General features: G+C 37.7%; 1 protein-coding gene across 29 annotated transcripts in view; it reads left to right on the top strand.

The window, feature by feature from the left end:
* Positions 1-18792, top strand: part of LOC5574328 (protein lap4) — a 302572-nt gene extending 283780 nt beyond the window's left edge. For 28 of the 29 annotated variants that reach the window (XM_021838909.1, XM_021838924.1, XM_021838930.1 and 25 more), the window contains 2 exons: positions 17019-17621; positions 17691-18792. In XM_021838909.1, coding sequence (XP_021694601.1) covers positions 17019-17621; positions 17691-18170 — 1083 coding nt within the window. In that variant the 3' untranslated portion in view covers positions 18171-18792. The remainder of the gene's footprint in view (positions 1-17018; positions 17622-17690) is intronic. The other variant, XM_021838921.1, reaches the window with a different exon arrangement.
* Positions 18793-20157: the final 1365 nt, after the last annotated feature.

Here is a 20157-nt window from a genome sequence, read left to right as displayed (position 1 = left end):
ACTAGAAGAGTGCCCGGAAGAATTTTTAAAAGTATATGTTGAAAAATGAAGCAATCGTTTACCTCTAGGACGTTTACCCTATCTCAACAACACTGCTACGTCCCTGACAACCGTATCATGGAGTAAGTTAGACCTAGCAACTAGGGTTGTTACAATTATTTCTTATTCTTGTTTCAACCACCAATCGCATCAGACGTGTGTAGTAATATGTGTTATGGTTCCTGGTAAATCTAGTCTTGTTCTTCGTCTCCTAAGCTCTGCAACATCAACAGGTTATGGGCGACCACCTTCTTTACGGTTCACGGAATTCAGAAATTCGCTGGTAAAGGCTACGATGTATGGCAATTCCGTGTTCAAACCTATTTGGAGACGGTGAACGTATAGGACGCTATCGTAAAGGATGTACCCGTCACGGCTGCTTAAGCAGCAAAGTTCCACGAGACGGACAGGAAGGCCAAAGCGATTTTGGCGGGCTTCGTAGCAGACGAATACCTAGGCTGCATTCGGGACAAGGGCACAGCAAAAGCAAAGTGGAAAAGTTTCGAGGATACCTTCGCGAAGAAATCAGCTGGTAGGCAGACCCTTGAAGCAACTACTATTGGCTCTGCACAATTCACTGATATTCCTCAGTGTTTCAATGATATCGTAAGGAGTGACGACCGTGATCTTTGGATGGACACTGTACACGACGAGCTCAAATCGATGGAGGTAAATCATCGTGTGTGGCAACTGATGAAACGACCACCAGGTGTTAGGCCCTTGAAATCCAAATGAGTATTCCGATTGAAGGAAAACTGTGGCTCGCTTGGTAACGGTACTTGTGGTGCTCGCTGTGGCAATATGGTTTCCATGTACAACATGTACAACAAATGGATGTGAAGATGGCCTTTCTCCATGTCAACCTGAAGGAAGAGCTGTACATGGAGATACCGGATGGAGTGAAGGCAGCGCCAGGAACAGTATACAATCAGGGTGTCTTACTACCTGGAAAAACCTGGAAAACCTGGAATTATCAGGGAATTTTATTATACCTGGAAAAAACCTGGAATTCTCAGGGAATTTCGATCACAATCAGGGAAATTATTTTGATGCAGTAAATCATGATAGAATATGTTCACGACAAAGGATTTTTGCGTTATAACCCACAGCTATGACGATCTTTAAATATGATGTCTTCGGCAAAGTTGTAGATAATTCAAATACAAACAACAAACAGACACCTAGTGTGTATTCAGCCGCATTTCCAAAATACGGGAGTATTTTATGAACGACCCCCTAAAACTAGTTTTTATCGAATATTTTGAAAATGCGAAGTTTCCGGTAGCAACAATGTTCTACAAAATTGTGTAAACAGTCAAAATGAATCATTCTCTAGAAGACAGGTTTCTAAAGATCAAGGAAAAACAGTTACAACCATTTAGGTGCAAAAATCAGTCATTTTTGGGGTCCGTGTATTTATTCGGGTGGCGGGTGGTGGCAGATGTAACCTAGAAGGGTTCATAATACATCATTAGTAGTTGTAAATGTCGATAGTGTTATTAGTATCCACGAGTATCCCTTTTACTTAGAGGAAGTTTCATCAATGACTCTTATTACACTGTAGTACTTAGTTATATGATGGGTAGAGGGCTATGTGACTCCAAACTTCTGTTTTTTTCTCTTCTCTCTTCTTGACACATTCTTCATGTTTATACACACACTCAATAGGTTCCAAATACTTGTATGTAGAAAGTTCTCAATGAGTCTTTACAAAATGACTCGCCATACAACTATTTTACGCTTACAGTTTTAGCTTATATATATAGCTCATTTATAAAATGATCCGATATTGAGGCTCTTTCCTGATTTTTGGATTTGGATACATCACTTAATTTGCTACTCACCGCATCGTTCTTGCACGTGTCATAGTGTAACTCAAGTAAACACTAGCCTGCTAATTCATCTTTTTAGTCTTATAGTGTTATTATTCGACCAATTAAGCATGTCAACTGTATAATGCTAGAACGCAGAGCGGATTAAAGTGCTATTTGGTTACTTGAAATGTACGAAAAAAACGCAAAAATCTCAAGTAAAAAATAGTTGTAGGGCGAGCCATTTCGTAAAGCGTCTTTCTTCAAAAATGTATTTGGAACCTATTGGTTGTGCGTAATGATGAAGAATGTGTCAAAAAGAAGAAAAAGAAGAAGTATGGAGCCACATAGCCCTCTACCCATCATATAACTAAGTACTACAGTGTAATAAGAGTCATTGATGAAACTTCCTCTAAGTAAAAGGGATACTCGTGGATACTAATAACACTATCGACATTTACAACTACTAATGATGTTTTATGAATCCTACTAGGTTTCATCTGCCATTACCCGCCACCCGAATAAATACACGGACTCCAAAAATGACTGATTTTTGCACTTAAATGATTGTAACTGCTTTTCCTTTATCTTTAGAAACCTAGTGTCTTGTAGAGAATAATTCATTTTGACTGTTTACACAATTTTGTAGAACATTGTTGCTACCGAAAACTTCGCATTTTCAAAATATACGATAAAAACTAGTTTTAGTGGGTCGTTCATAAAATACTCCCGTATTTTGGAAATGCGGCTGAATACACACTAGGTGTCTTTGGCAAAGTTGTTTGTATTTGAATTATCTGCAACTTTGCCGAAGATATCATACACTGAAACAAACGTTGCAGTAATGAGAACCATGAACGTGTTTTTAAATTTACTATTCCAATCACGATTGAGCTATCATGAACGCTTTTTATTTGCGTTTTATTCCCTCTCAATCCAACCGCGTCGATAGCCGAGCGGCTAGCGTTCGCGCTTGGTAATCGCCAGATCCTCGGTTCGATTCTGGTCTGCTGCAAGTTTTTAACCATGATATAGTAATTTTTACTATACAAATGGTACCATGGTAAAATTGAATGCACAAAATATTCTAAATAAATGCGAATTTAGTCTGCACAAATCAAGTGGCGTTGTGTATTTAATTTAACCCTCTGATATAGTATTTTCAACTGCAACGCTGTTCTCAGTGTATATGGTTGGTTTGACTTTATTAACGAGATTTTTAGCCCTGGGCTAGTTCATCTCGGGATCAACGGCTTTACTTCCCTTCCGAAGGAAGTCGTCACTATAACTTTTTACGTCATAAGTGACTATGTCGGGGATGGGATTCGATCCCAGGTCCTCGGCGTGAGAGGCGAGTGTTCTAACCACTACACCAGGTCCGTCCCCTTCTCAGTGTATATAAAGATCGTCATTTCAAAAAAAATAGTTTCGCAGCGCCGCCCGTGGCAAAGTTGCGAAGTAACATTTACCGTCAATATATGCGCTATAATTTTAGAAAATTTTCGTCCGAAGACACCATCTCGAAAAAATCACGGTTAAAGGTGCTACAGAATTAAGTTCACGATTTCGGCCGATCGAAATACTGTGCGCCGCTCTCCAAAAACTATATGAGCTGTTCAGTGAGAATTCTTTCGAGTATGAAATTTCATCAGCTTATCAAAACATGATTGATGTTTTTAATGTATCTAAATTTATTCGGTAAAGGATTAACATATCTAGGGCTGGTAGCAGGTTTCTTTTTATATACATTTTTTTTGCAAATCTCTAAAAAGTCTCTATTTTTGATAAAAGCTGTCTGAAGTCTCTATTTTCACCAAAATAGTATCTAAAGTCTCTTTTCTTTCCTTATCTTGCTTGCAGATAACTGAGATGCAAAATTTCTTCTCGTATTTCTCGAGAACAGCCTCAGGAAATATCCTTGTGGTTTCTCCGAAGATTTTATGATGCAAGAAATTGCTTCAGCCAGCATTTTTTTCATAGGATGCTTACAGGAGTTCCTCCATAATTTGCTTCAGGAAATCCTTGAACATTTCAACGTTAATACCTCTAGAAATTTTTCTCAGGCAGTACTTTGAACAAAGACTATCTTAGGACTTCCTCCAGATATTTTTTCACTAACTATCCAACCGAATTCTACAGTCGTTAATCAAAGAGATATCCAAAGTTTCCCACAGAATTTCTCCCAAGAAAACTTGACAAGAATTTCAACGCCATTTCGTCTACGGTTATTCCAAAGAATAGATCCAAAAGCTCCTCGAGCGGTTATTCGAGTCTCCAGCATTTCATCCAAGGATCACTGGAGTTCATCCAAACAATTTTCAATGAATTTCTCAAAAAATCCCCATGGAACATTGAAAAGTTCTTTTAAGGTTCCACACAATTTAACATTACAGCAATTTATTCTATGAAATCCTTCGACTGTAGGAATGATTATTCCTACACAATTTATTAGTAATTTCGTCCAGTGTTCCAGGAGATCCTGCGAGATATTATGATTTTTTTTTTTTTTATTATCGTAGCAATAATTTTGGAAATCTTTTAAAAGTTCTTCAAGAGTAAGTCTTCCTGAAAATCCTCTTTAAGGACTGTTCATTTTATAAAGTGGACACCTGTTTATGCTATATCTTTTTTATTTATTGGTGAAATCGTAAACGGTTTTCTGTGTATCGTTCAACTATTATTCTACAATGTTATGAAAATACAAAAACTTACAAAATGCTTTCGGTTGAAGAACTAAATAGTTTTTGCAAAAACTCATACGAAAAACTGTTGGTCAAGTTTAAGCATTATTTTTCACATGAAAAAAATCCTAAATTTAATGAATAAATTGTATGTTGGTATCCTTTACTATTCAACTTAAGGTAGAGCTTTTAAAAACATCAATAATATTCCATCAGGTCCTGACGCTGAGTCACTTTAGTGATCTATTCCTTATGGTCAAATTTGCTGATACACCATCTTTTTACTACCAGCAAAAAAGTAAAGTAATAAGCGTGTTCAAAACTGGTTTAGATTACTAAAGAAACTATATAGGGTAGGTGTACCAGTTATGGCCATAGTGGTTCCCTATTTCGCCATACGTGATATCTTGCATGCTTTTACATTTTGAAAAATCTTTTGTGTTTTAGCAGTAAAATTAAGGATAAATCTTGATGTTAAAACATTCAAAAAGATTAAAAATGTAAAAGTTATCAAAATTTTGCATATGGCCAAATAGGGATCCACTATGGCCATAACTGGTACACTTTCCCTATGTATAAAAAAAAGCAAAATCTTGAGTTTTAACCGCATTCTTGGGTACCAAATTTACTCTTTATGGTCGTTTTATTGAAAAATCCCATACTTTTAAAATTATATACGCATGTTTATCGATCTAGAGCAAACTGTAAGCGTTTTTCTCAAAATATTTTGATAGGTAGTCTCTGAATAACACATTCTGAAAATAATACATGCAAAATAAATTTGATTTAATTCAAGCAGTGTTCCCAATCTTGATGATTGTCATTGTGCTTTGAATGGTCTTCTGAAAATAAATTATTTGTTTTTCTATTGTGCTTAAAATATGACGTGGGGACTAAATCAGCAACTCTATGAAGGCGTAAGTTATTTTTATTATAAATACTATATTATTACTTCCGTCTGGACGTACTTTAAACCTTAAAATTCTACTCATATCAGTTCCATTTAAATTTAAGATATTTTTCTTTAAAAAAAATTGATAAAAAATGATTTTATGATATCTGCAAAATTGCTTCTCCAAAAATAACTTGATATTTTTAGCAAGCTTCTAATTGATGATGCTTTCTAAGTACAACCATTTTTTGAAAATAAAAAATATAAATTGTCGAATTTTCCTGCCGATTTTTAATAATCCTTGATTTTGATAACCTCCAAAAATCGACCGTTCTAAACTTTGTGCCTTATTAGTGTGAAATCATATTATTTTGGTAACTTTTTTATTACCACAGCATTGTACAATATTAGTCGAACGATGTACAGAAAACCGATTTCGATTTCATTGATAAATTAAAAAGATATTGCATGTCCAAAGTGTCCACTTTATAAAATGAACAGTCCTTAATCAAGGGTGGCCTAAGAAATTACATAAGTAACTGTAACAGAAGATACCCATAAATTTACGTCAAGGATTATTTTTTTTAAATTCTCAGCTTTCTGGGAAATTACATTCAAATTTCCTTAGTGAACTCCTGGAAGAATGCTTGAGAAAAAAGTTTTGAAAACTTCCTTGAGAAATATCTTAGAATTAATAGAAGAATTTCCGAGAAGAAGTCCTAGGCGCAATCCTGAAGGTATCCTCAGAGAAATTTGTAGTCAAAATCTTATAAAAATTCTAAAGAACAATTTTGTAGAAAATCCTGAGAAATCCTTGGAGGCATCTGGAGAAGTTTCTAGTTGAATATTACAACATGTTTTAAACGGGAGTCTTGGAGGATGTTCTAGAAAAAAGTAATTGGAGAATCACCGGATAAAATCCTCGAGGACTAAGGGTTTTTTTTCTCAAAAAATATCTGAAGGAATTTCTGATGAAAGCCTTGTGGTATTTTTTGTGATAATGTTTGGAAAAATCTTGGTTCTATTTTGAGATATAAAAAAAAACAAAATTTTTGGAGGAATTCCTTAGGAAAATTTTTGGAGAGTGAATATCTTAAATATAGATATGAATCCATCCCTTTCGTAATGTCGTCGTAATACATCAACGAATGTTTGTCCTTTACTGGCATATACCAGATGTGCTGGTATGTCGTCGTAATGTCGCAAAAAAAAATATTTGAAAAAAAAAAGTTTTAAACATATTTTCAGAGAAATGTCTGGTCTGATTAAACTATTTTGTCCTGGTTCCTGTTAGGTTTCGGTTTTTGATTACTGGTTTGTCTCTTTTCGGTCTCTTTTTAATTACTTTTAAATCTCTTTTTTTCTGGAAAGAGGTTTCTAAATTTCATATTTTCAAGAAACTCATTCATTTTTTAAATTATTGGAAAATATTTAACATCAGAAAAAAAATTTCGAAAAGTAAACTGGAACTTGAACAACAATCAATTTGAAATTTCGTAACAATCATGATTAATTTAGAACTTTTTCGAATGAAATGCAAACATTTATAATTTAATCATATTACCACAGTCAAATTTTATACGGTCGAACGCGATTACCCAGGGGCTTGATAATCCGTGTTTCTATCATAAAAAAATGGATCCGGGATCCAAAAGTTTTACGAATTATTTGTGTTAATTTAGACTGTAGATACATTGCCACATATCCAAATAAAGTTTAATTTAGCGCCCATGAAGCTGTCTAAGTTATCCAAACGACCGATGGAAATGAATGGTACATAATCTGTACAAAACATAATTTCAAGAAGACACATACTGATGCACTTGAAAGTTCCGTTCATTAATTTGTTTTAGACATATAAAATTACAGTATTTCTTGAAACTGGAATTATTTTTATAAAACCTGGAAATATCAGGGAATTTCATTTTGCTAAACGAGTAGACACCCTGTACAAGCTACTGAAGTCAATTTACGGGCTGAAACAGTCTCCACGATGCAGGAATGAAAAACTCAATACGGTGTTGCTGAAGCTAGGTTTTACAAGATCCAAATGAGATAATTGTCAGTACACTTCAACAAACGAGAACGGCAAAATCTATTTGGTGCTGTATGTAGACGATTTACTTATCATTGGCAGAAACATTCGAATCATTGAACACCTGAAGTAACATTTGTCCCGTGAGTTTGTAATGCCGGATTGCGTCGAGACGAAGCTCTTCCTTGGCATTAAATTGGATTACGACTGTCAGAGAGGAATCCTAAAGTTGTCCCAAAAATCCTGAGGAAATTCGGCATGATAGATTGCAACGCAGTGAAAACGCCTATGGAAAAAGAATTACAGTTGAGTCGAGACGGAAGCAGAACGAATGAACCCTACAGAGAACATCTAGGCAGTTTAATGTACCAGATGCTGTGTGCTAGACCTGATAGTTGTTTTACCGTAAGTTACCTTGAACGTTACCAACACAATTCGGCGAAGCATCATTGGCAGGCCTTGAAGCGCATTGTGAGATACCTGAAGGGCACAAGCGAGTTTGGTTTGCTCTATAAGCGGAACGAATCATCAGCTCCGTGGATAGGCTTGATGGACGCAGATTGGGCATCAGATCAAGAACATCGAAAATGCGTATCTGGCAAGATTTAATGTATGAATATTCAGGCTTCCTTGGAAGAATTCCTGGAGGGATTCATGGTGTAATGTTCAAATAAATCACTTTAAAAATCTGTACATAAATAATTCAAGATATTTTTGATGAAATTTTCCCAGAATCAATACACGAAAAATAATACAATGAATTCTAATGAAAGTCTTGAAGGAAATTGTGTATAAAATTATTGAAGGAATTCCTGGAGAATTTCCTCGAGAAGTCTAGTGAAAAATTTACAGGAATAATTCTAGAGAGAATGTTTGAAAAACCAAATTCTACGAACGAAGTGACTCACCGTGTAAATAAAAAAGCATTCACTTCATTTAAATCGATTTTTTCATCTAGCAATGCGAGATCGAGATTTCTTATCGAGAATAAATCGATTGTTAAAATAGTCCGTATGCATTCTAATGAACATATCTCACTGCTTGGATGTGATTTGATGTGTCGCATGATATGATTTCTAAGTAATATAAAATACGACCTCTTAGCCACTCCAATGAACATATTTCATTGCGTCCATGTGAATTGATTTGTCGTATGACATGGTTTCTAAGTAGCTTCTGGCACAGTCCCAAGGAACCATAATTCGGGACATCCGGAACCTGTTGCTTTATAGCGACATCCTCAAATGCAAAACTAACATTTTATTCAAAAACCCTTCTTTAAACTGAAAACTTTAAAGAAAAAAAGGGATCACGGAAAATACCATCGTGTCTACGCTTTTTTTGTGACCCAGAAAAGGGGAAGGGATCAGGGGGATGTCCCACCCAAGGATTGTATCGCACTATATGAATTGATCTAGTGGTCTGCAAATGGTGGCCGTTTGAAAATTGAATGTACGTCCCGGGATTTTAAGGGTTAATCAAATAACCAATATCTTCTTCTTCTTCGTCTTCTTCTTGGCATTACGTCTAAGGCCCCAAATAGTCAATATATGGGACGGTAATGCAAATAGGGGCAAAACAAATTTTTACATAAATTTGAGAAACAAAACAAACAGGCTACGTGTATCACTATAGGCGATCAGGTGGCCAATAATCGACTTGTTCTGATAGGTTTTTCTTGTCATCATTCCATACTAAACACTTCTATTAAGATATTCCTGGAATATCATGGCCAGATCTTTTATAATTTAATTGATACAGTATGTTAGAGTTTTTAAGAAAAATAAAAGAATTCAGTGCAACCACAAGGTACACATTGAATACAATATACTGCATAATCGTAATATTTTATACAGATCTTTGTACACTGTCCGAATGTTTATTCAAAAAGCTATCTTAGAAAAAAAAGGCAATACAAATTCGTTCTTTAGGTCCGAAAAAATGCGGGGAGTGCACTAAAAAATATATTTGATTTTTCATCGAAACTTTACACATCCCATACTTTTTTGTCCCAAGTTGTCTTTGACTAAAATTTATTTCCGAGGGTACTTTGAGATGTAAACTAAGGGATCGTGAAGAATTTAGCTGCACAAATTTGCACTATTTTAATATACGTCTTTTTGAATTTTTACAATATGTTTAACCATCTTCTATTAAAAACAATAATAATAATCAAATAATTTATTCAATTAATTCTCTAAATAATTCAGAGAATAACTGAATATCGTTAAATCATTCATATCATTATTTTTATGTGAGTTCTAATATTTATAATGGTTTGCACAACGCTAATCGCATAAATGGCTTATATGCATCATTAGTAACTAAACTTATTATTTTGCTATACTGCCCATAATTGCATATTTGTAACATTCGACAAAAGTAGGCATTGAGTAAATGGAGTACCAAGTGTGAATTTTATGGCAGTATGGGACGAAACTAAAATTTCTAAGAATTACCTAGAATTCAAAAGTGCTTATGTGAGGCTGAAATTTTGTACAACTCATATCGCATACTGGGAGAATAGTCAGAAAATAATTCTGATAGAAATTTCATCGCTACCTCATTACAGGACTCATGTATAATATCAATGTGACTGTTATGCGGTTATAATAGCCAATGTGACAAAACAAATTGGTATTTTTTTTCGGATTTTCTAGAACAAACTCACAGATTTCAGTGAGTTGATCGAAAGTATTTATCATTTGATTACTCTCCCCGGTAATAACTCGAAATTGTCAGAAATGTCGAATGTGACTGTTATGCAGTTATGGGCAGTATAGGTCCTTTTCAAAAGTTAGTCTCTAAAACTTGTTTTTGAAAATAAAACATCAAATTTGTATCACAAAACTCATAAATACGTCATGAGATGGAAAAAAATATTTTTGGCCGCCAGTCTGTATGGCAGCGGTTCCCAAACTTTGTGATAATGTGGCGCCCTTTGCAATTTTCTGGACGTGGCGCGGCGCACCAGTATAAATAATAGATATAATGAATTATCTTATGAAAAATTATATTTATTATTAATTTTACAGTACATTTCATTTTGTTACAACAATACATCAACCAAATGAACCAAACCAAATGAAATCTTGAAATATTATCGGAATTCAAAGAGTTAATGCGAAGGGTGAACTTGCTTCTCTTTACACAACTTATCTAGATTCGGCGTTATCTTCGAAATTGCGACACGAATTTCCTTCTCGATATCGAGTTTTGAACGATACTTTGTTTTTATAGCCGCCACTGTTGAAAATCCTGTTTCACAGAGATATGATGTTGCGAAAGGAACAAGAACGCGCAGAGCTAGTGTACTTATTAGTGGGTATTCTTTGGTCGTCTTGCTCCAAAATTCAACAAGTGGCAAGGTTTGAAATCTGAATTTTGCATTAGAATCAGTAGATAAATCCACAAACTGTTCTGCTTCTTGGACAGTGAAGAATTCTGGAACCTTGTCGATGAATGGATTTCTCACCCAGTTCATGTGACGTGTCTCGTTTTCCGGAAAATATCTGTCCAAAGCCAAAGATAGTTTGGTCAAACAGTCTTGAAAAACGCTCTTGAGGATTTTTGGCAATGCTATTTGATTATCTTTCAAGAAAATATTGAGCTGCGAGAAACATGTGTAATCTTCCTTTGTCGTATAGTTTTTCCACAGTTCAAGTTTTTTCTTGAAAGCAGCAATCTTGTCAGAAAGCTGCAAAATATGGGACTCTCTTCCTTGCAACGACTGGTTCAAAATATTTAGCTTTTCAAACAAATCAGTGAGAAAACCTATTTTAGACAAAAATTCTTGATCGTTGAACTTTGAAGCACATGGGTGCTTCTCGTCAACCAAGAATGCATAAATTTCATTTTTGAGCTCAAATACTCTCCACAATGAATTTCCAAATGAGAGCCAACGAGCGCTGCTATAGAAAAGCAAACTAGAATGATCGGCTCCCATGTCGTCACATAATTTAGCAAAAAATCTAGCTTTCATTGGACGAGTCTTCACATAGTTTACCACTTTAACAACTGTTTCAACAACATCGCTCATGTCTTTGCTGAGACTTTCTGCTGCCAATGCTTCTCGATGAATAATGCAATGAGTCCACAGAGCATTAGGAGCTTTGTTGCGAATCCGTGCTTGTAATCCTTGAAAACGACCAGACATGGCACGAGCTCCATCCGTGCAAACTCCAACACAATTTTTCCACGGAATTTCGTGCTCATCCATGTAAGAATCAACGATGTCAAATAATTCCTGCCCAGAGGTCCCTCCGGTAATCGGCTTGCAGAACATCAGGTCTTCCCAGAAGTTGGCTTCGTGAATAAATCGCACGTAACAGATCAGATGTGCGTCCTTGCTATTGTCCGTAGCTTCATCCAGTTGCAGAGCATATTCTTTGACTTTCAGTAGATCAACAAGCTGATAGTTGATATCTTCGGCCATATCATCGATTCTGCGACGAATCGTGTTGTTTGAAACCGGTACCTTCAGTAGTTGCTGACTTGCTTGTTCTCCGATCATAATTGACACAAGATCCATCGCGGCAGGTAAGATTAATTCTTCTGCAATTGTGTGAGGTTTCTTACACTGCGCCATTCGATACGCCACTTTGTAATATGCCAACAATGCGTTACTATTCACGTGAGTTTGTCTCGAAAATGAAGCTTGCTGAAGTTTGTTCTCACACATTTTCTGATGGAAGTAATCTCTGTCTTTGTTGACCAAATTTGGATGCTGAGTTTTCAAATGTCGCTTTAATTTACTCGGAAGCATAGATTCAACCGACAGAAATTTAAGGCACACAACACATTGCGGACGATCCTCACCATTTACTTCCCTATGCGTAAATCCAAATTCAAGATAGCTGTCGTCATACTTTCGCATCTTAGCTTTTCTTTTTTCGTCTTGCTTCTTGGTATCTTCATCCTGTTCAACATCTTTGGAATGTTTTGGAATCAGGAATCGCTTCATGGTTCAGCTGAAAGATATCACATAATATTTTATGTAAAATATAATCTTTGACGATTGCTGTGCTACTTACAAGTTTGTTTTTCGTTAATGTTCACTCAAAACACCAGAAAACAAAAGCAAGTAAAGCGATTTAAATTTAGTTTGACTTTAGAGCTGTCAACATCAACATGTAATCGTTTGTAATTATGCTCTCACTTTCTCTTGCATCCTATGCGGCATGCACACTCTAAACATTATTCAAACATTGCATGCGCTAATAATCACAAATCCAGCTATCAGGACGAGCTTCAAACATAAGTACACTGCTAAAGTATCAGGAAATATAGGCAAATCTTTTAGAAATTGAGTTGTTAAGTTTTGAAGAATTAAAGTTAGTTTACAAAAACATAATTAGGTGTGAAGAGAACTATTTTTATCGTGAACGCTTTTAACCGTGAGGAAACAACAAATGCCACCCGACCGCTCTCTAAAAACACTCCTGTAGTTGACGAGTTAGTAGAGAGATACTTTCTCATACCGCTCACAAAACCTAATTGAAAAATACAATTCTCGCATAACATGTGATCTCGCCCTAAAAGCCATTGGTAACCGATTGTGTGGCTCCTTGTTTCTAAGCAAATTAAGGGACCAGGATGAAAACTATCACCACTAGGAGACATCTTTTCTTCATCGTAGCATTGTTGAATAACGTGTAAATCATTTCGTTTACTCGGTAATAACAAGCTACACATTCGGTTACCAATGGCATCTAGGGTGAGATCACAAATTATGCGAGAATTGTAACTTTAGGTTTAGGGCATTGAACAAACATTTAATGCGTTTGCTTTAGAGTGTTCATAATCGAAATCGATCAGTGAATTAAAGTTTCCTTCGATCTTTATGAGATAATTTTCATGTCAGTTCATAATTTACACGCGGCGCACCTGGCAAAGTTCTGCGGCGCACCAGGGCGCCGCGGCGCACAGTTTGGGAAGTACTGCTGTATGGAAACCGCCTATAGTTTTAGAATATCGATGAAATTGTTTGTTTTGATAGCTCTCAGTGTTTTTGCCCCGAGACATGACTTGCCAGGTCGAAGTGAAAAATGAAACCATTTGCCTGTCAAAAAACCACTTTCTATCGTTTTGACAAAGGCCTACTTTCACGTCGTTGGATAGAATTGCAAACCGGAACTTTGTTGGCAGTTTCTAGTTCATAAACTCGAATTTTCACAAAAAGTTTTGACATTTTTCATGAAATTATTTTGTTTTAAATCTGTCTGTCTTTGATGTTGGTTAGCCTGATAAATCCTTAAAATGCTCAAATAAATAAGAATACTTGAAATGAATGAAAAAAAACGAATATAGTACTATACCATTTAATTCCACAAAAGTTGAAGTCTATTGGAATTAAATAGTATAGGGCAATTCGCCTAATGTTGAACGGCTAAAAACGTCGCCTATTTACACCGTCTTTAGCTCATAGGCTGCACAGACTGAACGATCACTAACATTAGGAAACGGACAACACGAAACGACCAGTAGCCCAGCGATAAATTTTTCGTTTGACGAAAATCGAACTCACACCCCGTGACACTATATGCCTAAACGACTGACACCGCTAACCGCAAGGCCACAAAGCCCAATTGGGTCCTAAAATGTTTAATTTTTTTATTTAATAATCCATGTTCTTGCAACTACTTTAGCAATTTATCTTGCTCAAATAACGGCTATAACATTTTTAAACTTCAATTTTTAAAATGGTTCCAAATATGAACCTTGACACTTGTGTTCATGTTTGATATTCACTTTTTCGACAAAAATGCCACAGGGCTTACAGTTTTAACACTGGGGTTGTTCCTATCTGACATTTCGGAAGGGACACGGAAAACAAAATATACCCAAAATTTGAGTTTAAACCAAGGGGTGTGACAAAATCTGAAAAATCACAAAAACATGTTTTTTGGACTTAAATCAATGAAAATCATTTAAAAATTGAGTAAACATGTGTTTCTGCCCTAAACTTAAGCGTTTGATACTAAAATTGGGACAGGCCTTTAGGACCCTATTGTTGAACAGTCCGTGTGTTTCTTATGGCGTGTTCAGCAATAAGTGAGCATTTTGACCGTTCCACAATTGACGAATTACCCTAGTACTAAATTCGGTTTTTAATTTACTTATAGGTATTTAACTAAACAGCTCGAAATTTTATTATAAGAATACATAATTGAGAGCATTATAATTTATATTTTGCTCATTTCTTCTTAAAATATTCTATTTTTGAAAATATATTTGATCGTTGAGGTAACGTACATCCTAATTTAATGATACGTTCTAAAAACACCAAATTAAGAGCGTTGAAATTTAAATTCGAGTAATTGGGTGAAACAACGGGGCAGTCGCAGTTGAGATGCTACGTCCTGTCCTAGATCTTGCCTCGCATGGCGATCGTGTCCTACTTTCCCCTGTTTTTTTTTTTTTGTTTTTTACAAGGGGGAAATCTGCAAACAGATCCCCTGAGAAGATAACTCAGGGAATGCGGGGATGACGCACCAACGACGACCCGCTAAAACCAGCCTATGCACTGTGCATGAGCAATTCATTTAGAATTGCTCAAGTGGTGAACAGTGCATCGACATGACCCTTGGACTCAGACCCTCATCTCCCCGGAACCACCTTACGGTATTTCTTCGGGAAGGGACCAGTGCATATAGCACAACACGTGTAGCAGAAGTAGCCTAGGCAAACTGCTTCTCCTAGCCGACTTAAACAATGTTACAAGGGACCAGCCTCGGCAGGGCTAATCCTCTGCAGCCAACTCTTGGTCGGCGCGCCATAGACGCTGCAATTCTAACATAATGTGAGTGACAGCCGTAGTTACTGCATTCCAGCACTCGGCATCCGCACACATTCTCTCTATAATATTGTCGGGGGACGTGTCCCCTCCGCATGTAGTGAGCATGCGACCTCTCACAACAATGAAACGGGGGCAATCGAACACGACATGCTCCGCTGTTTCCTCTACACCAGCACAATTGGGGCACGCAGGAGATTCTGAGTGCCCGAACCTATGCAGGTACTGTCTATAGCAACCATGTCCTGACAGAAACTGCGTCAGGTGGAAGTTCACTTCCCCATGGCTTCTACCATACCAATCTGACACATTTGGTATTAGTCGATGGGTCCATCTACCCTTAGTGGAGTTATCCCATTCCTGCTGCCAGCTTCTGAGCGTTTCCTCTTTACACGTGTCGCGGACTCCTCTGGTACCCCTTTGGTTGAAGCATTGAACATCTTCCTTGATGATGAGCCCGATGGGCGTCATCCCGGCTATGATGCACACGGCCTCTTTAGATACCGTCCGGTATGCACTTGCTACTCTTAAGCACATTATCCTGTACGTGCTTTCCAACCGCTTTAGGTTTCTGCTCGTTCTAAGCGCTTTTGACCAGATTGGTCCTCCATACCTTAGTATGGATAGCGCCACGCTTGCCAGCAGCTTGCGTTTGCTGGCAATTACAGCAGAGCTGTTAGACATCATCCTCGAAAGCGCCGCTATAGCCGTAGATGCCCTTTTACAGGCATATTCAACGTGGCTAGCGAAGCTCAGCTTGTCATCGATCATTACCCCAAGATGCCTAAGGGATCGCTTGGACTCTATGGTGCAATCACCTACCGAGATAAGCGCCCGTTGCTCGGACTTGCGGTTGTTGACCACCACCACCTCAGTCTTGTGACGGGCCAGTCCTAGTTTCCTAGACTTCATCCATTCCTCAACCAGGGAAATAGAGTGCGCTGCTGTCAACTCTACTTCCTCCATCGATTCACCATAGACCACTAGGGTGATATCGTCGGCGAAGCCAACAATCTTAACACCCGTCGGAAGGGGCAGCCTCAGTACGTCATCGTACATCGCATTCCATAACAGCGGGCCCAGGATTGAACCTTGAGGTACTCCCGCGGTAATTCGAACGCTTTTCTGCCCCTCCTCTGTGTCATACAGTAGACTTTCCCCTGTGCCAAATGTTAAAAGACTTAGATTCGATTCAAAGTTGAACATCATACTACCAAATAATCAATTAGCTTCCCGTGTATCTTCATCAAAGGCATTCTTTGAAATGAAGCCACACAATCGCCAAATACCGTTCGGCATTTCATGAAGAACCTTAGTTGAGACCTAGTTTCAAATGACAATTCTATTGATAATATGATTATGCGTAAGGGCTTTCTCTCAAATGATTTAATTCCAATAGACTTTATGACACATGAGCTGTTTTCGACTTACTCTAACCGGAAATCCAGAACAAGATTCGCCATAATGTGAGTTCACAATCAGTATATCAGTAATATTTCCCACTTGAAACATCACATATTTGAAGCACTATCACTTAACATTATGCAATTTATCGTGACTAATATTTTAGAGCATGCTGCAAACAGATTTAATTTCATCCACTTGATTTTATCCAACAATTATTTAATAGAAGCATGAAAATCCAAACACCGCTTACTAATCTGCCACGTTAGGCTTTTGCGCTGCGCATGATCTACAGCATGTTACGAAAATCGTTTTCCATCAACGATCATTCCGATAAACAACACTCCTCTTCCTCTCTTAGGTGGAGACCATGCGCGAGAAAATCATCATGCTCGAACTGGAAGAACCTTCGTCGGGTAGCAGTGAGCGTCAGAAGGCCCCACAATCACAGCAACAACTGCTCCAATCCCCTGACTACGATGACTCGACGGAAGCGGCGGATGTATCCCTGGAAGACGATGACCACCCGGACGGAAGGGTACCCGACGATTATCAGGAGGACATCAGCGACCACGAACCGGAAGACGAAGAAGACGTCCATCCTCTGCAGACGATCGTCGAGGTGGTCAACCCTGCCGTCAGTGGCGGTGATGGCCAGATCAACGACATCATCATCGGACGGTACAACGACGACTGTGCGGAAGATTCGTTTGCTTCGGCTTCGTCACCGTCGACGTTCAGCGCCAGTGCCAGTCGTTTCTCGTACGAGGAAGGTAGGTACGAGTCGATCAACGACAAGATGAAGAACGTCCTGCGGGAGCTGAAGCAGAATGAGAAGGTGAGACTGAATCTTTCCAAGAGTATGACTGAGGAAGAGCTGGCCGAGCAGGAAGGGGACGAGGACGAGGAATATCAGGAAGAATATGACCAAGAGCATGAACAGGTGCAACAGGAGGAGTGTCATGTAAGCTCGTGATTTTATTCAAAAGATTCGTACAAGATATTTATGCTATTTTTCTCTATCATCATTCAGCAGGAAGACGACGAGGACGAGGAGTTCCGCCATTACGAGGAAAAGACCGGTGCAATCGGGACGGTATTCATGGTGCGCGAGCGACTAATCAACGATTTCTACACCCATCAAAGTGAGCTGGCGCAGCAGGAGCATCATCAACAGGTGCAGCAGCAACGGGTGGACTACTACGATGGTTGCGAAGTGATACAGAACCCCGCGGCGCAAGCTTTCGAAGAAGAGCTGGAAAAGATGCAAAGTCTCAGCAAGCTGCAGAAAAAGACTCTGCACGACGAGAAGCTGAAGGCCGTGTTCTGCGACGACGAAGACGACGACGAGGATGAGGAAGCGACCGGTAGTTGTTCGCTCGGCGAGGTAAGTGGTGCGGAACGAAAGAACAGCGGTGCGAGTCTGGAGAAACCGAGTGGCATTCCCATTGCTGGTACCAATGGAAGTGGCAGCTCGAAGCGGAAAAAGCGAAAGAGTAAGAAGAAGAAGTGAGGGGGGTCTACTGTTGAGTTCCATCCGTCCTAGATCACAAAAGAAGAATCGCGAAGCGATTCGGAAACTCCTAACTGGGGAGCAATTAGTTTATATATTTCCATATGATTTAAGAACTGAAAGGATTCTAACGACGTTTTGTTTTAACATTTTTTAAACTTCTCATATCGAGAATGCGACGGTATTTTAAAGCGAAATGAACTATTCCATTATCATTATTCCTTTATTAGTTTGGATTTTTTATCAGTCGATATTCGAACGTAAGGCGACAATAATAAGCTATTCATTTGATTACTTTAAATAGATTTTAAAGTCTAATTCATATAACTTACGTAATATTTATTTACCGCTACAATCGACTCGTGTTTGTGATTGTACGAAAGTCGATTGGGTCGTCTCGAAATACTAGATAGTTACGTAATAGTGCAGCAGTCAAAAATCATTAGCAGCAATCAGCGAAAGTATCGATCAGTCGATTACTTTTTCAGCAGATGCTGTTTTTTAGAGTTAGTCTATCTACTGAAATCTATGGTAAAACAGAAGTAATTTATTTCGCCACTTCTTCGGTCTATGAAGAAATGGTCGAATCGATACATAATATATTGACTGAATTAAACGTGAACGTTGATTGTCAGTGTGTAAAACAATCCGAAATCCATGAAAAAGTAACCGTTTTTATAAACAGGGATAAGTTTAAACCTCTTCTCGGAGATGGCCATCAATATCCAATGTCTTATGTTCATCTAATGTCTTCTACACTCGTTTTTCAAGATCGTCGACGCTCATGTACAGCATTTGATAGGTTATGCAAAATGGCTGCGAATTTGTGGAGAAGAAGAATGAACAACCGCATCTGAAACGACAAATTCGACTTCGGCGAGTGATTTCCAGAGATTGTATACATTACACAATTTTGGGACAATTCATGGGAGAACTCTATGGGACTCAACGGAAATGAGATGTGTTTAGTAGAAGAAGAGCGACAGCACTGCGGTCGTGATAATCATTCAGGAATCACATTACCCAAGTAATTATAAGCACTAAAAATAAGCCCCAAATCAGCATCATTGATGCATACAACATGATAATAGCACTACAAATGCTGATACGCCCAATTAAAGCACTTCCACACTGCATAGAAACCCAATTACCGCACCATCAATGCTTCAAAGCCTGATGCGTACAGGCACTAAATACCGTGAAGGCCCCATACTCTGCGCACTTAAGGATTTTTAAATTTCAAACAGCTGTAATTAATTGAAAACAAAACACAATCCTCTGAAATTTTAGGAGCAAATACTTATTGATTTCATGTATAAGGAAAAAATATAAAAGCTTCACTAAGTAATGATTTTTATTGCAAATTTTTAATTTTTCTCAAGGGTGTCCGTGTTCCTAACTCTGCGCACTCATTTTTGCAATGCTCCTTATTCTGCGCATTCAGGTTCCTAACTCTGCGCACTCGATACATTATTTATAACAGTTGAAGTATTTTGCTAAAAGCATTACTAGCATTCAAATTCTGAATTAATCTTAATTTTCTTGCTTTATACGGCTTTACGTCCCCAGTGGAGCGTGGAATGTCTCTAACATAGAAGTTTATTAAGTGAAGTGAATTTTATCTTTAATTCAATCCATGATAATTACTGTTACTGAATGCCATTAAGTGGAACTCTCAAAATAATCGAAATCATCATATGATTTCCAAAACATGTAATTAACTTAGTTTTCTAAAATCCAAAGCAACATACAAAAAGGGTACAAACTACATCTTTTTTGCATTCTTTCTTGGCGTGTAAAGGAAAATTAGCTTTGACTGTTTATGAATTTTCACTAGAAAATATAAAAACCAAATTTTCTTTTATTCGGTTCGGGTCCGAGTTTGAATAAAATTAATAAGAACCTGGTTCTGATTTGTTATATGTGAAACCCGAACATTCCTACTAAATACGAAGAATAGTTTAAGCGAAAGGGTATATCCATGCTT

The sequence above is a fragment of the Aedes aegypti genome, chromosome 1, assembly GCF_002204515.2.
Source record: "Aedes aegypti strain LVP_AGWG chromosome 1, AaegL5.0 Primary Assembly, whole genome shotgun sequence".
In the NCBI taxonomy this organism is placed as follows: domain Eukaryota; kingdom Metazoa; phylum Arthropoda; class Insecta; order Diptera; family Culicidae; genus Aedes; species Aedes aegypti.
Note: the sequence above shows the minus strand (reverse complement) of the source record. Positions and strands in the feature narration are given on the sequence as shown.